The sequence below is a fragment of the Saccopteryx leptura genome, chromosome 1, assembly GCF_036850995.1.
Source record: "Saccopteryx leptura isolate mSacLep1 chromosome 1, mSacLep1_pri_phased_curated, whole genome shotgun sequence".
NCBI classification, from domain to species: Eukaryota; Metazoa; Chordata; class Mammalia; order Chiroptera; family Emballonuridae; genus Saccopteryx; species Saccopteryx leptura.
Window position 1 is genome coordinate 174,507,070 of NC_089503.1, and position 19,782 is coordinate 174,526,851.

Consider the following 19,782-nt stretch of genomic DNA (forward strand, 5'->3'; position numbering starts at 1 on the left):
ATCATTTTCAGTTACTGTGTTAGAAACTTTATATGGTGTTTTATTAAAATCCTGTGTAGAAGATACATTTATAGTAAAAGTTGCAAGTGATACAGACAGTAAATTCAAAAGCCTTCTCCACCCTTCCAAATGGTCCAGTCCAACTCTCCCGCAGGAAACAATGTTCTTAGGTCCTTCTAGACATTCTCTGTGACTGTACTAACCATATATGTGTATCTCCCTGGCATTTTTCACAAAATGGTTTATACACAAAGATGTGCTTTGGACTCCTTGCCATAGCAGTAACCCTGATCCAACCAATTATTTTTTTGTTGTACAGACTACCCAATGTAAGGATATGATGGAACTTAGTTCTCCTGTTGAGAATTTAGATTGTTTCTGGTTTTCACTGGTACAAACAGTGATGCAGTAGACAACTTTATCCGTGCATTTATCTTTACACATTGTCAAAGTATGCCCAAAGGATAAATGCCTAGTAGAACTGTTGATAATTCTCCCACTATAGATACATAGCCCTTTATAGTTTTCAGAACATGTTTACACTCTAACAGTAATCCTAGGAGGTGGACATTGATCATTATCCTGATTTATACATGTGAAGAACTGAAACTCAAAGGAAAAAAAAAGACTTGAATTTTATAATATAATCAAAAGATGGGCCATGGCCAAAGTACTGCGTGAGCTCTCAGGACATGAAAACGCTAGTACAAAAGGTGAGGCAGAGAGAGCAAGATGAGTGGCTCTGAATGTATCGTTATTGGCATATTATATTCATGAACAACAGGAAATACACTAAAGTACCTGGCGGAGGGCCCCATCACACCTCCGCCAGCATCTCAAGAATAGCTTTCTCTGCCAGCCCCTGCGTATTATGGCCCTGGGGAAACAGCGATTTCGACATAGCTCTCTTTTGAAGTTGTTCATTATATTTGATCCAAAACTGAACTTAAACTTCCACCATAAACACTGCGATCACTGCATTGATAATCACATGGCATTACATTTACTACAATAGTTCCTTTTTAGGATGTTGACTTTTCCTCTAGCTCATCTCCTTTCCTGTTCTAGCCTTAGGCTCGGATCTCATTTTTCCCCCCTACTTATACCAGTTTTGAAGAGGTAAGATCTTTCTTTGGGTCAACTCCTGACTTCAGACTGAAACTTCTTTCTTCTCCTGGTCACATGAATTCTGTACACAAATATACCCACTGAATTTATGAATCCATAGATATTTCTTAGAACAATTATTCTTTCTGGCTTTGTTTTTTATTATTTTTTCTTACTTAGAGAATTATAAGTAAGAAATATTATGAATAACTTATTTATAAAATCGATTTGATTTTTCTCATTTTTATGATTAAAGACACAATTTAGAAAGCTCATGTGACTTACTTCAACTACAAGCCAAAGTCAGAGTTCAAATTATTCTTTACTATCCACTAGTTCCTTCTCCATTGCAAGAAGTCTCCAAGTTACGAAACAGGTTTTGTTCCAGAAATTCATTTGTAAGTCAGCCATTTGGCATTTGAACCAAATTTTACCACAGTGGGGGGAAAATGTTATAAATGGTGATTAAATCCCTTGGCTGGCCTGCAAAAATCTATTTAACTCTTATGTAACTACAAAATGATGCATTTGTAATAAAAAGGAAGAGGGAATGGTAGATATAATTCTGGTTACAAAGAAAAATTATTTTTTCCTGAGAAAAAGCATATTCAGTTAAAAGACAGGGAAACAAATGAAATGGACAAGAGTCCAGAGGGTGTTTCAGGGCACCTGGAAGGGTGTTAGGTTGATTACACTCTGTTGTAAGCCCAGTTTCACTTTAAAACTTTGAGGATTTTGTTGTTAGATACTTCTCACTAGCATAATTCACCCTACAGCTGTGGTTAATAAAGTCAATAGGATAGATTGATTAAATTATTAAAACAAACAAAAAAGGACTCTCTGAGTTATTAACCAACCTGGCTGATAGAACCAAACCATCAAACCAGAAAAAGTCTTCCTTCTCTCTCCTGATGGAGAAGTGAAAGGTTATTGCTTTTCCCATTTGTTCCTGCAGATCCCATCACCTGGGGTAGCTTGGCTTAGGTCAGGAGAGAGGGCTTAGGAGTGAGCCATGGGTGAGGTGAGAGAAGTCACGTGCCTTCAGTAACTCATTGGAGAGTTTGGACAATGAGGGTTCCTGCATCCGGGAAAAGGCTGCATTCACCTCATCTAGCCTTTGCTTCTTACATTATCGAGACTGCAAACATCCTAAATTTCAGTTAACTTTTAAAGAAGTCTAGTGCCTTTTAAGACGGCTTTTATGTCTGTTTTATTGTTTTTTCAGAGCATTTGAATACAGCTTTTTTTCTTTTGTTGACAACAAAAGGGAGGAAATATTCTTTAGTAAATGAAAGCTTAAGTGAGCAGATCTGCTGAGATGGCGCATTAAGAAAGTGATGGAAGAAAAGAGTTTGTGTCTCCTGGGTCAGATAAGGGTTCTTATCTGCTCCCCACCCTGACTTCCTACTAGTTGTCTAATATAATACATTTACCTACCATTGCTTTGCTTTGGGTATGTTATTTGCATGTTTTATAAAACATAAATATATATATATATATATATATATATATATATATATATTATTTTTTTTTTGTATTTTTCTGAAGTTAGAAACGGGGAGGCAGTCAGACAGACTCCCGCATGTGCCCGACCGGGATCCACCTGGCATGCCCACCTGGGGGTGATGCTCTGCCCATCTGGGGCATTGCTCTGTTGCAACCAGAGCCATTCTAGCGCCTGAGGCAGAGGCCATAGAGCCATCCTCAGCGCCCAGGCCAACTTTGCTCCAATGGAGCCTTGGCTGCGGGAGGGGAAGAGAGAGACAGAAAGGAAGGAGAGAGGGAGGAGTGGAGAAGCAGATGGGCGCTTCTCCTGTGTGCCCTGGCCGGGAATCGAACCCGGGACTCCTGCATGCCAGGCTGACGCTCTACCACTGAGCCAACCGGCCAAGACCTATAAAACTATATATTTATAGTATATATTTATACCCAGAAGTGAGTCAGTGAAGGAGAGAGCAACTGTATTCATTACAATTCAAAATCCTTCTCAGTAGTCATTATCAAAGGCAGCAGGAACTGGCAGACCTTCGAAAGTGGTAACACCCGCTTGATTTGATACAGGTTTTGATATTTACCAATGCTTTGTCTTTTCACTAAAACAATTTGTAAAATTTCATTTGATATTTATATAACAGAATGTGTGTGTGTGTTTGAGGAACTTTATCTAAAAGATAAATTAAAAAATGCTACATTTTATTCCAATGGTACTCATTCATCCCAAGTGTAATGAGTATCTTCCCTGTGTGAGGATTCAAGTGGAAACTTCTGCATCATTCTGGCATGTTCTGCTCAGAAGTGCCCTGTGTTACGTAGTTTTTATATCTGGTGGAAACATGCGTGTGCTCAGGCTGGAAAGAATGATGTCTTTGGTACCTGTGCATCTGCTGGAAGTGGGGGAGGCTGGAGAGAGGTGTCTCCGGAAGCTGTTTTGTCTTAGAAGAATGCCATGTGAAAAGGGTTAGGGAGCCCAATGGTGCATTTCTTTTTTTCCTTGTTGACTTCCAAGTAAGGTTAAGTAGATCAATAATGGCACCGGATGACCCATTTATTTAACTGCAGATTTCCAGATTTTGTGTGTATGTTGGTCAGAGGATGGTGAGTGGGTGAGGGAAGAGGGAGGAGGTTGTCTGTTTTTGCTTTTGTTTGTTGAGTGGGCAGAAACATCCTACTGGTGATTTGAGCATTAATTTTTATTATTATTATTATTTTATTCACATTGAAGGCCTAGGCCCTTTGGTGAAGGAAAAAATTAAGAACAAAAATCTCATTTGAAGCAAATTCCATCAATGCTATTATTGTTCTCACCGGCAAGCAACACATACTCTCTGCACTTGACTTGGAGGGGGGTAGGGGGCGGCGAACACACAACACAGCAAAGAGAAGATGTGTTGTAGAATCGGGCACCTGAAACCTGTACAATTATATTAACCAAAGTCACCCCAATTAATTTAATTTAAAAAACAGTAAGTTACTGGCAACTTATATAAAATGTTTGTTCATTTTTTTAGCATTATATTGATTGGTTTAGGGCAGTGGTCGGCTAATGCATTAGTCAATAGAGCCAAATATCAACAGTACGATTGAAATTTCTTTTGAGAGCCAAATTTTTTAAACTGTATAGGTAGGTACATTCTTTATTGAGGTAGTGCCTGCACGTGCTATTTTGTGGAAGAGCCGCGCTCAAGGGGCCAAAGAGCCACATGTGGCTCACTAGCCACAGTTTGCTGGCCAGGGGTAGGGGATAAAACTTTTGTGTCTGATATCTTGGTTGCCACAATTCTTTGCGTAGCTGATTAGGTTTTTTTTTTTTTTTTTTTTTTCTCTTCTTTTGTTTGTTCTTATTCTGGGACCTGAGTGACATTGAGGAATATCATATTTTCTTGACATTTTTCTAAGACAGAAGACATTCTTAAGATTATTCACATTATTTCCACTTACACAGATTATTGCCCTCAGCATGGCCTTTCATACTGCCCATTATTCATATGTTGAGCACCCCAAGCTTGATCTTGTTGAAAGGTTGAAAGATGGTATTGGTATTCTCTCTCTCTTCTTCATCCTCCCCACATACCCGGCAATGTTCCAATTCTTTTTTCTTTTTTTTTTAATTTATTGATTGAGACAGCAAGAGAGAGAGACAGAGAGAAACATTAATTTGTTGTTTCACTTATTTATGCATTCATTGATTGATTCTATTATGTGCCCTGACCGGGGATCAAATCCACAACCTTGGCATATTGGGATGATACTCTAAACAGATGAGCTGTGTAGCCAGGTCCATGTTCTGATTCATAACTGACACCTGCGTCTCCGGGACAGAGAGAGAAGAAAGGCATTGGGATTGGGCATGGGGTCGTCAGTGAGGGTAGGAGAGGGCTCCGGGTACAAGCTGTAGCTGGAGGAAAGATAGGAAGGCTGAGGTGTTGGCTGGCTCTGATGCACCAGCCAGCCTCGGGAGTTGGCTCACAGCTCCTGCAAGAACCTTGTTTTCAAAGAGCTGTTTTTAAGTATCTTTCCTGCTGTTTTCCTGGATTTGCCTGCCTGACCATAACTGGATGCGTTTATGCCACTGTCTTCCTTAGGACCAAGAGACTAGAGCATGGCTCTGAGCAATGGGAACAACGATTTTGTCGTTCTGAGTAATGGCAGTATTGCAGCCAGTGCCACCAACCCCGGTCCCCTCCCCGCCAGCAACGGAGACTTCACAGCACAACAGCTCACACCCAAAGAGGCGCAAACAGCAAAAGTGAGTCCCAATGGCTGCCTGCAAGCGAACGGCACGGCTAAGTCACCCTTCCTGCCTCTAGACAACCAAAGAACGACTCAGATGCTACCCCCGTGCTGCCAGCCTTGTCCATACCATCATCCGCTACCTAGCCATAGCAGTCACCCAGAGTGCCACCCCGAGGCTGGCTCTGCACCCCCTTCAGCCCTGGCCATGTGCTGCATGCAGCCCCACTCAGAGTATTCCACGTCGCTGTGTCCGCACCATGCACCCATGTATCAGGCCACATGCTGCCTTCAGCCCTCTCCATCCTTCTGTCTGCACCCCCCGTGGCCTGACCATTTCCAGCACCAGCCCGTGCAGCAGCAGCACATCGCCAGCATCAGGTGAGTGGTCCCAAACTTCTGCTAGCTGCTCGCATGCCGAATCCCCCTGCTTGTATTGATGTCCCCAGAAGGAGAGGAGAACGTGGCAGAGAAAGAAAGCCAATGAAAGTGCATGTTTTGAGGACTGTGCAAAGCCTACTAAAATGCAAATGAAATAATATTATATCTGTTTTATCCAAAGACTTAATCAATTCAATCCTCCCTCCCTTTTCCCTGTCTGCTAGGCTAGCAGTCCCTGCGAGGACTTGCTATAAAGTTCAGCAAAATGTTTTATTAGTAGTAATTTCTGTTATTAAACATGATGAGGCTGCCTAAACAGGAGTCTTTTTATTTTCTGTTATTAATAGCAATCAACCTTTGTGGGGGGAAAAAAAGTACAAACGGATGTTTCCTTACAGCTATACTCACGGTTTCTTCTGTTCATGGGGTGTGAGTGACTGTGTCATACAGAGCAGTGGTCCCCAACCCCCAGGCCGCAGACCAGCACTGGTCCGTGGGCCATTTGGTATCAGTCCACAGAGAAAGAATAAATAACTTACATTATTTTCGTTTTATTTATATTTAAGTCTGAATGATGTTTTATTTTTAAAAAATGACCAGATTCCCTCTGTTACATCTGTCTAAGACTCACTCTTGACGCTTGTCTCAGTCACATGATACATTTATCCATCCCACCCTAAAGTCCGGTCCATGAAAATATTTTCTGACATTAAACTGGTCCATGGCCCCAAAAATGTTGGGGACCACTGATATAGAGATCAGACAACAGCAACAATTCCTTTCATAGCAGACGTAAACATGTGGCATAGGACTTCAAAACATATTTTTTGTCAAGTATTTGCAGATTATCTACACTAACTTCAAAAGAAAGGAAGAGAACGATGGGGAAAGGGGCAGGAGGTTGGGGGAAGTCTTCTGCTGTGTGTTTCTCCATTTTCTGAACACATTTCCATGTCTGATGTGAGAGTCTCTCAGTTACAGAACTGTGGGAAGAGCAGGCACCAAAGTCATTTCTTAGGTTTGACTTGACAGCCTGGTGTCACATGACCAGTTTTAGACTCAACTTAAAATTAACTGTGTAAGTAGCCAATTTTGAAATTATATGGTCATAATATTGATGTTTATGAGTCATAAATTATATGGTTGCAGAGTGTGAGCTGAAGATAGATCAACATTTTGAAGCTGATCTCGCCTTCAAAAAACTTCATGAAATATTAAAATTATGGGCAAGTGGTTAGTTCTTCCAGCACGGTAGGCGTGTCAGTATTTTCAAGACTTTGGCTTAGCATTTCTCCAAGAACTGAATTTAAAGCAATGAGTGTCTTGTGTACCTACAACTTTAAACAGAATAGCATTAAAAAAACAGCTGATAAAATGCATATTTGTCCACCACAAAAATTTGTAGAAGAACCTAGAATATTATGTCAGAAATTTTTCACATTTAATATTTTAATCTTGAATTTGAGCCCTCTGGTTAACTATTTGTGATGAGCATAGAATCTTTCAAAGATGGCTGCAAAGGGATGCTTTGTACCCAGTCGTGGGCATTCCCTATTTTACTGTGAAGTATGTGCTTCCAGAATCACTTTCCAATTTTCTATTTGTATTGATTTATATAATCAACATACCTACTTTATTGTGAAGTGTGTGCTTCTAGAATCACTTTCCAATTTTTTATGTATATTGATTTATATAATCAACAATCTACTGAAATATGTGTATAGCCCAGGAGATGTCATTCTAAATAAGCAGAGACATATTTTTGCCTTTAGAGAGCTATAAGCTAGTAGGAAGGGAGACAGAAAAGTAAACAGACAGCTACAGTATTGTGATAAGTGCTACCAAGAAGAGCCACACCAGGCTGAAGATGAAGGGAAGTGACAGGTGGAGAGGGGGTTACCTAGCAGAGAGCGGGAACAGGTTGTGCAAAGATACACAAAGCAGTGTGAGCCCGGTCCAGCGCCAGTCAGCATGGCCTGACCCTAGAGAAGACGGGAGCAGTGAAGAGGAGAAGTATGCTTGGACCTGACCCTGAAGGGCATCATCAGTCACATTAAGGAGATCGCTAAACTTTATCCTGGAACCAGTGGGGAGGCATTATGGATTTTTGCGTATGCATGGTTTTTTTTATTATAGAAAAATATATAACAAAATTTATCATTTAACTATTTTTAAGTGTACAGTTCAGCAGCATTAAGTACGTTCACACTGACGGGCAATTATCCCCACCATCGGTCTCCAGAACATTCTTCATCTTCCCAAACTGAAACTCTGTACCCACTAAACAACAACTCCCCATTTACCCCAACCCCAGCCCCTGCCACCACCAGTGTACCATATCACCATGAATTTCACCATGAATTTAGCTACTCTAGGTGCCTCATATAAGTGGAATCATGCAGTATTTGCCCTTTTGTGAATGGCTGATTTCACTTGGCAAGGTTCATTCGAGGTTTATTCAAGTCATAGAACATGTCAGAATTCCCTCCCTTTTTAAGGCTGAATGAGACCCCGTTGTACGTGTGTGTATATACCACACTGTGTCAATGCATTCATTAGTCTGTGGACAGTTGGGTTTCCTCCCCTTGTGGCTATTGTGAATGATGCCACTGTGAACATGGGTATACCAGTACCTGTTTGAGTTCCTGCTTTCACTTCTTTCAGGTGTCTACCCAGAACTACAATGGTGGCATCATATGGTAATTTTATGGATTACCTTTTTGGGGAACCACCAAACTGTTTCCATTACTGCTGTATGGTTTTATATTCCCACCAACAGTGCACATCCTTGCTAACACTTGTTGGTTAGCGTGTCTTTTTTTTTTTTTAAATAACAGTGATATTAATGGCTGTGACATTACAGATTTTTAAGCAAAAAAGAAAGCATGTCAGAGTCGCATTTTAGAGAGGCCCATAATCTGCATTGTGGAGAGTAGACTGGACCGAATCAGGACTACTGGGAGAGAGGAAGCCCTTTAGAAAGCTTGTTGCAGTAACTCAGGTGTGAAATGATGGCAACGTGAACCAGGATGTGGCAATAATTTCATGCCAGAGAGAGTTACAAGGTGGAATCTACTAGCTCTGGTGAACAATTAGCTATTGGAGGTGGGGGGAGAAGAGTCACAACTGATTGTTTCCTGGCTGAGCTGCTGGGTAGGTACATGGTCATGGCAATCACTAAAATGGGGAAGATGGGAGACGAGCTCTAAGCTGGCCGGGCCACAGTGTTGAGCTCCTTTGTGGGCACTAGCAGTGAAGTAGTTGTACCCTATGAGCTTTCTTGAAAGAATGAGGATGCTGGGTAGCACATGACAATGCCATTAGGATAACAATAATGTTGGAGGTTATTTTAGAATGAAAACTGAGGCACTGAGACTCAGCCTTGCGTGTACTGACTTGCAAAATTGTGCTACAGGCAAGCGCAGGGCTAGGAACTGTTTCTCTTTCTCAAACCAGTAAGATCCATAGCAGCACACATGGACGTGGGTATAGCTGCTGGGGCCAGAGCAGTTTGGGATAGCCCACGTAGATGTCATTGCTAAGGAATTCTGAAAATGAGGGTGTCATAGGACGCCTCCCTGCCTTTTGTTAGTTCCTCTACCCAACACTTCTCGGAAAGTTAATTAGAACAAAGGGACTAGAAGCTGATCTCTACCAGGAACTTTAGCTAAGTTTCCTTTTCGTTTCTTTTTGTGATTTACCACATGTTGCTTTTTTATCGACAATCCCAATAAGGAAGTATTATTCAATTAACGTTTAAGAGACACTCCTGACTTGGTAAAGGTATACAGTGTGCATGTTGCCTTAGGAGCCCTTGAAGGTGGACGGCCTTCAAGCACAGCTGTGTATAGATTCTAAGTGCTTTCAACTGCTTTGCTTTGTGCCTCTACCACAAGTGAACCTAGATGGTTGGTATTTTGTTTGTTTGTTTTTTTAAGTTTTTGTTTGCAAAGCACTTAAACCGTAGAGACTGATTTAAAGAGTCTAATAGAAAGTGTAATTTTATCCCAGCTCATTTGCCTCTCGTGTGCATGTTCCCATCTCCTTTTCCCGCCTCTGTGATACAGTCGTTCGCTTTCATCTCTACCTGAATCTTCTGTAAGGACCCTGTCTGAAAGAGGCATGTTGGCAATAACCTCTGTGTTTTGCATTTTAAAATTTCTAGTGATCTTCTGGGTTGATAGGAATGAAGATCACATTTAATATACCCTGTTTCAATTGCACTTGTCACCGAATAATAAGTAGTTTAAATAGATTTTGTTTTAAGGCCACTGGCTTTCTCATTTGTAGCATCCCATCCTCAGACCCATGACCAGCCATTCATCAACATGACTGATTAGGACACTAAGGAATTCAAACTAGCTGAAAGCAGTGTTTCCCCACCATGAGACAGGGACCCCGCCCACAAGTCCTAAATCAAGCTGATCACGAGACTCACCTGGAAGGTTAAAAAAAATAAGTATAAGAAATTTCTTTTGCAATAGAAACAGGAGCACAGAGATGAGAAGGATTCCTGTAGATGAATGAAGGAGGTCACGGACAGGCTGACCGAGAAGAGAGGACTTGAATAACCCTTGAGGATGACCAAGACGTGGTAAAGGACAGGAGGAAGCAGAACTTGGAAGGTGGGGAGAAGTTGTAAGGTTTAAGGAAAGGAAAGAGAACTGGACAGCCAGAGCAAAGGCATCATTTGGACGGTCACAAGAGATGATAGCTTTCCCCGCCCTCCATCCTGAGCCCAGCCGAGCTGTCAGGAAGGCTGGAAGGGGTCAGCCCTGCTCTTTATCCTGCAGAGATCTGGACAATGTCTCTCAGGAGCCAGTCACGTTCCATGTGTGCTGGTTGAAGCAAACTACTCATTTGGGATCTCCTTATTGCCACAGTAAATGCAAAGGGTAATGGTTTATGACGATTAATAAGGAGTTCTGCATCCAAAAATAGCATACAAAATTTCTAATCCAAACTATGCTTACTTTTTAATTTGGTGTTGCAAAGAAATGTGCTTGATTGTACCAGAGAACTTCATAAATGACACTTGGCAATGCCACAGACTCATTATCATGGTAGGGAACTTGTGATAGTTTTGGGCACCTGCCAGATGCATTTTTATTTCCCTGAAGGTGATTTTGTAGACAGATGGTCAGTGTGAAAGTTCCCTGTGGCACCCTGGAGGAATTACAGCTATACAGAGTGAAGAAGGCTTGGCACGGAGTGTCCGTGCAACCCCAGCATTAGCTCAGCCCTTTAAAGGTTAAGTCAACATTGCCCCCGCCTCCCCATACATTGTGACTGTATAATTTTTTTGTAATGTATGTTTCCTTTCTCCTTTGGTTCTTTTATTAATTTTCCAATTTCTGACTCACTTTCCTCAGGGGTTTCCTCCCCCATTCCCCCATTTTCCTTAGGACATTACTTTCTGGGAAGGGAACTCTTTAGAAATAAGGATTCTTGTCTTATGTTAAAAGATACAGAAACTACCACTTGATTTCTTGTTCTTTTGTATATGTTGTATCCTAATATCTAGGGGTAAAGTGATAGCTTTGAGCCTCATTTTCCAAAACATCATACTGTTGCTACACTTGGTCTTCATGGTCCACTGTTCCCCAGATCCTGAGCCCTGGTGTTTGTGTTATTGTAGTTAGCTAGAAAATTTGAACCAAAGATCACTTTGAACACTTCATTAGTAGTATAGCATAAACCTAGGCACTGATATAGATCCCAGGGTTCCCAATTTGCCCAAATCACCAGACTTAACCCAAATGGCTTTTCTGAGATGTTAGAGCAATGAAGGGAGAAATTCAAGGTTAGTTACTCATTTAGCAAGTATTTAATGAGTACTTACTACATGTTAAGTGCTAGGGACAGAGTTATAAACTGCAATCTTGGTCACCAACTTCAAAGATGTGGCAATAATGTGAAGAAGTAAGAGCCAGCATGGGCCTTCCATAGGTAGATTATTTTTTGATCAACAAATATTGACTGATTAGCAACTGTTCCCTGGAGTATAGAAGTTAAAAATCAATGCTTTTGCAGGGGCACAGATGGGTTATCTACTAATACAAGAAGAGAGCCAGACATTTCCCTCTTTTCCTTTTTTATTTTTATTTTTTAGCAGAGACGGGGGGGGGGGGGCGGATAGACAGGAATGGAGAGAGATGAGAAGCATCAGTCATCAGTTTCTCGTTGTGGCACTTTAGTTGTTCATTGATTGCTTTCTCATATGTGCCTTGACTATGGGGCTACAACAGATCAAGTAACCTCTTGCTCAAGCCAGCGACCTTGGGTCCAAGCTGGTGAGCTTTGCTCAAACCAGATGAGCCCGTGCTCAAGCTGGTGACCTCGGGGTCTTGAACCTGGGTCCTCCACATTTCAGTCCGACGCTCTATCCACTGCACCACCGCCTGGTCAGGCCCTCTTTTCCTTTCTTAGCACTGAAAGGTTACTAAGAGCTAAACAATCACCTGTCTTTATTTATTGATATAAATTGTAACCTGTCCAGGACTGTGCAACAGGTGTCTTTTGCAAGAAGAAATGGTCCAACTGCATTCTTCAGACTTGTGCTGTCCCACAGTGTCCAACAAAATTAAAAATTTAGTTCCTTATTCAAACTAGGCACATTTTAAGTGCTCGATAGCCACGCAGGACTGGTGGCCTCCATGATGGACAGCACAGATATAGGACACTTCCATCATTCCAGGAAGTTTTGCTGGACAGAGCTGTCTTTATTGGCTGTTATAACAACCTCCATGGCAAATGGAACACAGATGATATGCAGTAACAGCAGTATTTGACAGTGAACACCATTTTTTATCAACATAACTGTAGTTAATTGGGGTCTGATTGCTTGTGTTTTGTGTAACATATAACAAAGAAACTTGAAGCCCTACATTATAAAGAACTGTAGAAGGTAGGCAAGAACCTTCAACAAGAGGCCACAGCAAATCGCACAAAACCACGGCCACATCACTATCTATATCAATCTGAAGGCAAAGTATCTGCTGATTTAATTTGTAGTTGCCTGGGCTTTTTGGGAGCAAACCTGAAACAGCAATGCAAAAATAACGAGTTTCTCAAAGGCAGACAAGAACAGCTAGCCTCCAGGAGCAGTTGCGGGTGTGCTAGGACACCCTCACCTTTCTTAATCCTGTCTTCACGACACCAGCTCCTGAGAGCCTGGTTTCGGAGGACTTACCTTGCCTTGGAACCTGGGCTCGGCCCTTTGCTTGCTTTGTAGTCTGGGGTAGATGTTCCAGTTCTCTCAGCCTTGGTTTCTGTGTCTGTAAAAATGGGAGTAACAGTGGCTGTTTTGCACACGGCACAGTGCCCAGAACACACCAACTGTCTCTTTTCTCTTCTTTGTCCCTTTCATTTTTCTCTTTTTTGTTGTTGTTGCTGTTCTTTGCTGCCATTGCTCATTCTGGTGTTTTGGAAGCCAAGCTCTTCCCAACTCCTGATTTAAGTAAGTACGGCTTTCCATTCCTAATTACCAAGTGCACAGTTCACCCCATCAGCCTCCAGGAAAGAACAAGTGGAAAAGGTCCCCAAGTTGCCTCCCGGAAGAGGAAACAGGGCCTGCTGGGAATAAATGGGCTTCTCCAGCCTCCACGACTCACAGCTTTTCTGCTTTCTACTAATTATATAATCTTATTATGATAGTTAATTTTAGAGGTCTGGTAAGATTAAATCTTGATTTCACTAAAACTAAGGTTTATTTTTACTTTCCTTAAAGTACTCCAAATTAACCTTTTTAAAACAGGATAATGTTTGTAAAATTTAAAATGTTCCAAGCTTGCTTGCCAAAGTAATTGAGTTTGGCAGGGAGATGGAGCGAAGGCCTATTTTATTAGTAGGACTTCTTTGACTTTTTTATGTTCTAAATGAACAGATTTTTTTGAGTGTGCTATGCCCCATAGAATGCACTGCACAGCCTGTAATACATTTCAGAATATGAGCCTTGGTCATCTTTTATTTTAACAATAAATGTTGAGAATCAATGCCCTTTTTATTTTATAAAATTAATTCACCTAATGTTTTGCAATGAAGTAATATGTTCTTTACCTCCTATTTCCATATTATTGCTAGTGTTTTGCAAGGACTAGAGTCTAGCGAAGAATAAAAATGAAATGGTTCAGATTTTCTCTTTTTTCATGTTGGTTAAAAATAAAGTTCAAAAAAGTAAAATATTTGGCAAACAATGAAACTTAAGAGATATTGTTCTGGGTCAGCTTCGTCTCTAATTCCAGGAAAAAAGCAATTATTTACTGTATCATCTTTCCAAACTTAAGTGGATTGTTAAGTGTAATTTAAAAGAATTTATGTGAACATTTCTAGGAGAATTTTGATTGATGTACTATTTTGTGTTCTTTTCAGCAAAATTGATTCTACAAAATTATATCTTTTTTTTTTTAAATATACAAACCAGATAATCAACTAATTGCTTGGTATTTTGGAGTTTGAACTACAGCCTGTCTACTGGGGCACATTTTTTTTTTTTTTTCATTTTTCTGAAGCTGGAAACAGGGATAGACAGTCAGACAGACTCCCGCATGCGCCCGACCGGGATCCACCCGGCACGCCCACCAGGGGGCGATGCTCTGCCCACCAGGGGGCGATGTTCTGCCCATCCTGGGCGTCGCCATGTTGCGACCAGAGCCACTCTAGCGCCTGAGGAAGCGGCCACAGAGCCATCCCCAGCGCCCGGGCCATCTTTGCTCCAATGGAGCCTTGGCTGCAGGAGGGGAAGAGAGAGACAGAGAGGAAAGCGTGGCGGAGGGGTGGAGAAGCAAATGGGCGCTTCTCCTGTGTGCCCTGGCCGGGAATCGAACCCGGGTCCTCCGCACGCTAGGCCGACGCTCTACCGCTTGGGGCACATTTGAAATGCATTTATTTGTTGAATGAATGATTACCAAAAAAACAAAAACCCTTCAGGATTTTTTGGTGTGTGTTGGGGGGAGGGCGATTCACAAAGCTTAAAATTTTTAGAAAACCTCATGAAGTTAGACTGGTCACTACCATGAAGCAGCTTATAGTCTAGTCAGAGAGGAATGATGGCAACAAAAGTAACCACACTCTCTGAGGACCAAAGTCAGAGTTTAGAAGGTTATGTGAATCCCAGAGGGAGACGGAGTCATAGGAGAGCTTAGAGAAGATGTCATGGGAGATGGGAGGTTCTTTCAAAAAACAAAGGGAGTCCAACTGCCTGAAGTATGGGGACAGGAGGCTTGGGGAACATGAGAGTGGGAACAAGTGGGAGGCAGCCTGGCAAGCAGCGTCTTTTGGAGAAGGAACCAGAGGAGGTCTCACAGGGCATTGCGCCCATTGGGTTCATGTCATTTGACCTTTGAAGATCAATCTGCTACAGTTAGTCAAAGAAGACTGCTCCCCTAGAAACAGTGGGTTCCAAATTTGTGTTTTCATTCATTCATTTATTAAGAATCTAATTAAGTATCTAAGTACTTTATATGCAAGAATTATACAGTTCTCTAACATCTTCAATTCTTGGATCCTTCTCTAGGCTTGTTGAACCACTTTTACTTGTGTCCATCTTCAGGGTGGTCTAGCAAGGTGTCGGGCATTTAGTGACCACTCGAAAATTAATTGTTGAACGACCAGGAGAAATAATTGAGCATCAGCCATGTCCTCCTTCTGCAGAGCTTGATTTTCTGATGTTCTAATTTAATAATGAAAATCAGGCACCACTGGTCCTATGTAGTGAGAGATTTGCCAAACAGCAGGGGAAGGTTCCAAGGGCTTTGTTTCCTCCGACAGCTGTTTTATTCTTGTTGTTGGAGTTTATTTTGGAGATATCCCATCCTGTCCTTTAAGTATCCCCCCCCCCCTCTTGCCAAATACATGTTTCTGAATTTTTAAAAAATTATAGCCTTCCTCACGAAGAAGGAAGAAAAGCTAGAGGCGCAGTTCACTATCACAGTTCCTAAGCTGTTTTTTCTATCCGATTCTGGGGTTCCTTTGAGCAATCCTGGGCTAGTCAGCCCCAAAGAACCAAATAACCACCGTTCTGTTTGCTCAGTTCTGGCCACCTCCAGGATATTTTCCAATCTAGGATAAGTGGCTTTATAAGCAATCAGCAAATTATAGAACTGGCAGATGAAACAGATTCCTGAGTAAGAGTCTGGGCTTATCTTGGTTCACATGTACTTTGTGAATTTAGAAGGTAGAGTCAAATGAGAGGCACCAAGACCAGATGTGATGCCTTCTACTGCGTGAGTCTGCTGAGTTGTTAAATCAGTTTGTTTTCTCCACTGGAGTGGTATGGGACTCTGTTGGTTACCAAAGCGTTTGAGATTGAAGTGTGATGGTTTCTACAAGAATGCGAGCAATTTACTGTTCCTCAGCACTGTTTTGTGCTAGAAGGAAGTAGCACGGGTGGACAGTTAGCACTTTCATTCCTTCAGATCCTATTTCTGCGCCTGTGGTCACTTGGGCTCTGCCCACCACCCCCTTCCTAACACACTGCTCCCTTTATGTCACTGTCCTCCCTGCTCGGAATCTCCTATGTCCCATGGCTTCTCCAAACTCCTGGACCTGGCACTGAAAGTCCTTTAAGGCAGTGGTCCCCAACCCCCAGGCCGTGGACCGGTACCGGTCCACAGAGAAAGAATAAATAACTTACATTATTTCCATTTTATTTATATTTAAGTCTGAACGATGTTTTATTTTTTTTAAATGACCAGATTCCCTCTGTTACATCCATCTAAGCCTCACTCTTGACGCTTGTCTTGTAAGTTCAACAATTATATTTAAAAATACCACAGTTTTTACGCCCATCGCATAATTTTATTTTGTGCATTTATCTGTCCCACCCTAAAGGCCAGTCTGTGAAAATATTTTCTGACATTAAACCAGTCCGTGGCCCAAAAAAGGTTGGGGACCACTGCTTTAAGGGATGGTGTGTGTCTTGGGGAAGGAAGGGTGTTCAGGAGAAGGGATCTTCTAGCCCTGGGTAGGAACAAGGTCAAGATCACAGTGACTAACATTGCGGTAACACATTTCTTTCCTATGCATTTTGGAAGTTTAAACAAATCTGATCAGTGACTGTGTCTTCACTTCCACTTACATTTAATGGACAGTAGGACTGAGTTAATTTTTTTGGTCGCGGCCAACACTAAATATTCTGGGTCTTTGTTTTTCCGGGATGAGCGTGGGACTTCGTTTCTTAGCTGCCAACCATTGACTGGTCTACCATGTTGGCCACCAGAAACTGAAATTACTTCATTGTAAAACTGTTCCAAGGAGAGATTTAATTAAATGTATTATCTGGTTGTCATAATGTCCCCTTTAATGCAGAGTTAAACGTTACATTAAGCTTTAAGTTATATGCATTTTTTTTTCTTTTTACTTCCTTAACCTGACCTCCTTCTCCCAAAGCTTAAAATTCTAGTGCTTGGTATTTTGGCTTGAGAATTTTAGATTTCACTCCAGCCTTCCATGCTCTCAAGTTAGTTAAGTTTAATGAGATTTTTCTGGCTTTTTTGGGATCTCTTATTAGTGGTTATTCGTCTTATTAAGAGGAGTATAATCCCTCCTCTCATTTAGCACGTTTTGTACAGGGCTCACTCACAGCAACAGCCTGGCACCAGAAGGCTCGAGTTTAAGGGCAAGTACTCTATAGCTGAGCCTGCCTCTCAAATGTCACACGGGGCTGCCTGCTCTCCAGCCTCCAACCAGACCAGCCGGGTGAATTTCATGGGCTGAGGAAGAACGCTTGGAGGAAGAACGCTTTGTTTTAATCCAAGCTACTTTTCAGCCATTTCAAACTATTTTTAATTAACCAGTTGTCCTTTTCAGGAGTCTAATTGCTTTAAACTGTTTCTTTAAAGAAAAAGGTACTCTTAGCCGCCTATTTGGGGGTGTGCATGCACAGGACCAGAGCCATGTGGTGTTTTGACCTTTGGTGCTGCCCCTCCTTTCTCCCCCTTGTAAGTTGCAGAGACGAAATATGTTTGAAAATGAATTTCCCATGACCTGATTCCTTCACCTCACTGACCAGCAGAATGGCTAGCTGCCCTTTAACTAGCAGTCTTGGAACACTATCACTTTAAGAAGAAATAACTAATAGTAGAGGGGAAGTGCTGCCCCTCCCCCACTCTTGCCTGTTTTGAATAACACAATTCCTTTCTTGTTTACTGAAATAACTGGGGGGGGGGGGGACGGGGGGACGGGACACAGCATCTTTTTTTTTTTTTTTTAAGTGCCTGCTTCTTAGGACCAGGCTCTACTAACAACTAACAAGAGAAAAAGTAATTTTTTAAAAAACTTAAATTGGAGCTCAAGTCTTATTTGTTCCAGCTTTATGGGGTTTTGAGTCTAAGTGGGACAGACAGCGACTTACATACATTATATGCAAAACATTTTTCTTTCGAAGTCGGGTATTTTTCTTTTGCCCACACATTTGGTTCAGTTGGTGTGAGCTGTATAAATATGTGTGAAATGCACACTTTTATCATTGGGCCCTGTGGTCTTTTATCACATCCTTGCAGTGTTCCTACAGTCTCTAGGGGAGATGTTGCACATTATTTAACAGCTAGATTGGGGGTGAGCTTAAGTAGCTGCTCGGGAGCTACTGACCGCGGGAGCGAGCTATCAGTACATGGATGTGAAGGACAGCGCTGTGAACGTGTTCCTTGCACGAGCCAAAAATGACGAGGACAGCCTAAGGCAAGTCATCTGTGCTTCTGATGCTGTGATTAGTAATACGCTTGCACAGGGCTTACTCCATACCAAGCACTCAGTAATTGTTTCCTGAACTACTGCAAAAACGTTAAAAAAGAAGTTTTAGCCAAGAAAAGACTAATTCATCTTTTATGTTGGAACAGCACAGAGATGTGCGCCTAAGAGGAAGGGCTTCAAAATCAGACAGAGCAGGACCAGATTCTAGGCTCTCCTGCTTATTATTAACCATTTGATTTAACTTTTTCAAATGATAGTTTCTTCACTCAGTAAATGATGAATTCCTTGGATTACATTAGAGACAGTGTGTAAAATATAGCACTGTCTGTTGTATAGTAAGGACTCAATAAAATCATTAATGCTGTGTTATACCGTATTTCCCCGTGGATAAGACGCTCCCATGTAAAGACCCACCTTAATTTTGGGGCCCGAAATTTGAAAAAAGAATGTGTTATATAAGGTTATTGAACTTGTTTTATTCATCAAAAAATTCATACAATTCCTCATCACTGTCAAAACTTCCATCCATTAGCTGGTCCTCATCTGTGTCTGATGACAAATCACTGTCTTCATATATTGCCTCATCCTCAGTTCCATCTATGGCATTTGAAATGCCACAACCACTGTATAAGAAGCACCCACTTTTTAGACCCCATATTTTTCGAAAAAGGGTGCATCTTATACATAAGGAAATACGGTAAATTGGAGACTTTAATGGCATAATGTCCATTCTCTTCACCAAAGATATAAGTACAAGGCAAACCGAGTTCCATTTCATAATTTTAAAACATTTTTACACTTGGAGACTATTAATATTTTGGAATATTTTAGGATATTTTTAGTAATGATACAACAGCATTAAAATTTTAGGTTATTTTGTTACTTTAAAAAAATCATGTGCTAGCAGAATAGGAAATAATTTACCCTCTCTCAAGTGTTAAAAATTAATTTCAGATCTTCATTTTCTGCCTGTATCTTTCACTATAACGATGTCTCTGTATTCACAAGAGCATGGAGGACATCTTCATGTAAATAAATGTTCTGCCCAAATACCAGAGGAGAGCACGTTGTAATCCTGCAACTAAAGCATGTGCATGCCTGACCAGGAGGTGGCGCAGTGGATAAAGTGTTGGACTGGGACACGGAGGACCCAGGTTTGAAACCCCGAGGTCACTGGCTTGAGTGCAGGCTCGCCAGCTTGAGCATGGGATCATAGACATGACCCCATGGTCGCTGGCTTAAGCCCAAAGGTCGCTGGCTTGAGCAAGGGGTCGCTCTCTCAGTTGCAACCCTCCCCCATCAAGGAACATATAAGAAAGCAATCAATGAACAACTAAGGCAGTGGTTCTCACACTTTTTGAAGTCGGGGCACAT

At 41.6% G+C, this 19,782-nt stretch overlaps 1 protein-coding gene across 9 annotated transcripts in view; it reads left to right on the plus strand.

Moving 5' to 3' along the window:
• The window catches only part of DISP1 (dispatched RND transporter family member 1), a 208,785-nt gene that overhangs the window by 151,580 nt on the left and 37,423 nt on the right, over window positions 1-19,782 (plus strand). For 5 of the 9 annotated variants that reach the window (XM_066380673.1, XM_066380681.1, XM_066380663.1 and 2 more), the window contains one exon: window positions 5,190-5,718. The exons of 1 other annotated variant lie outside the window; for it this stretch is intronic. In XM_066380673.1, coding sequence (XP_066236770.1) covers window positions 5,207-5,718 — 512 coding nt within the window. In that variant the 5' untranslated portion in view covers window positions 5,190-5,206. The remainder of the gene's footprint in view (window positions 1-5,189; window positions 5,719-19,782) is intronic. 3 more of the 9 variants (XM_066380714.1, XM_066380705.1, XM_066380695.1) reach the window with 1 other exon arrangement.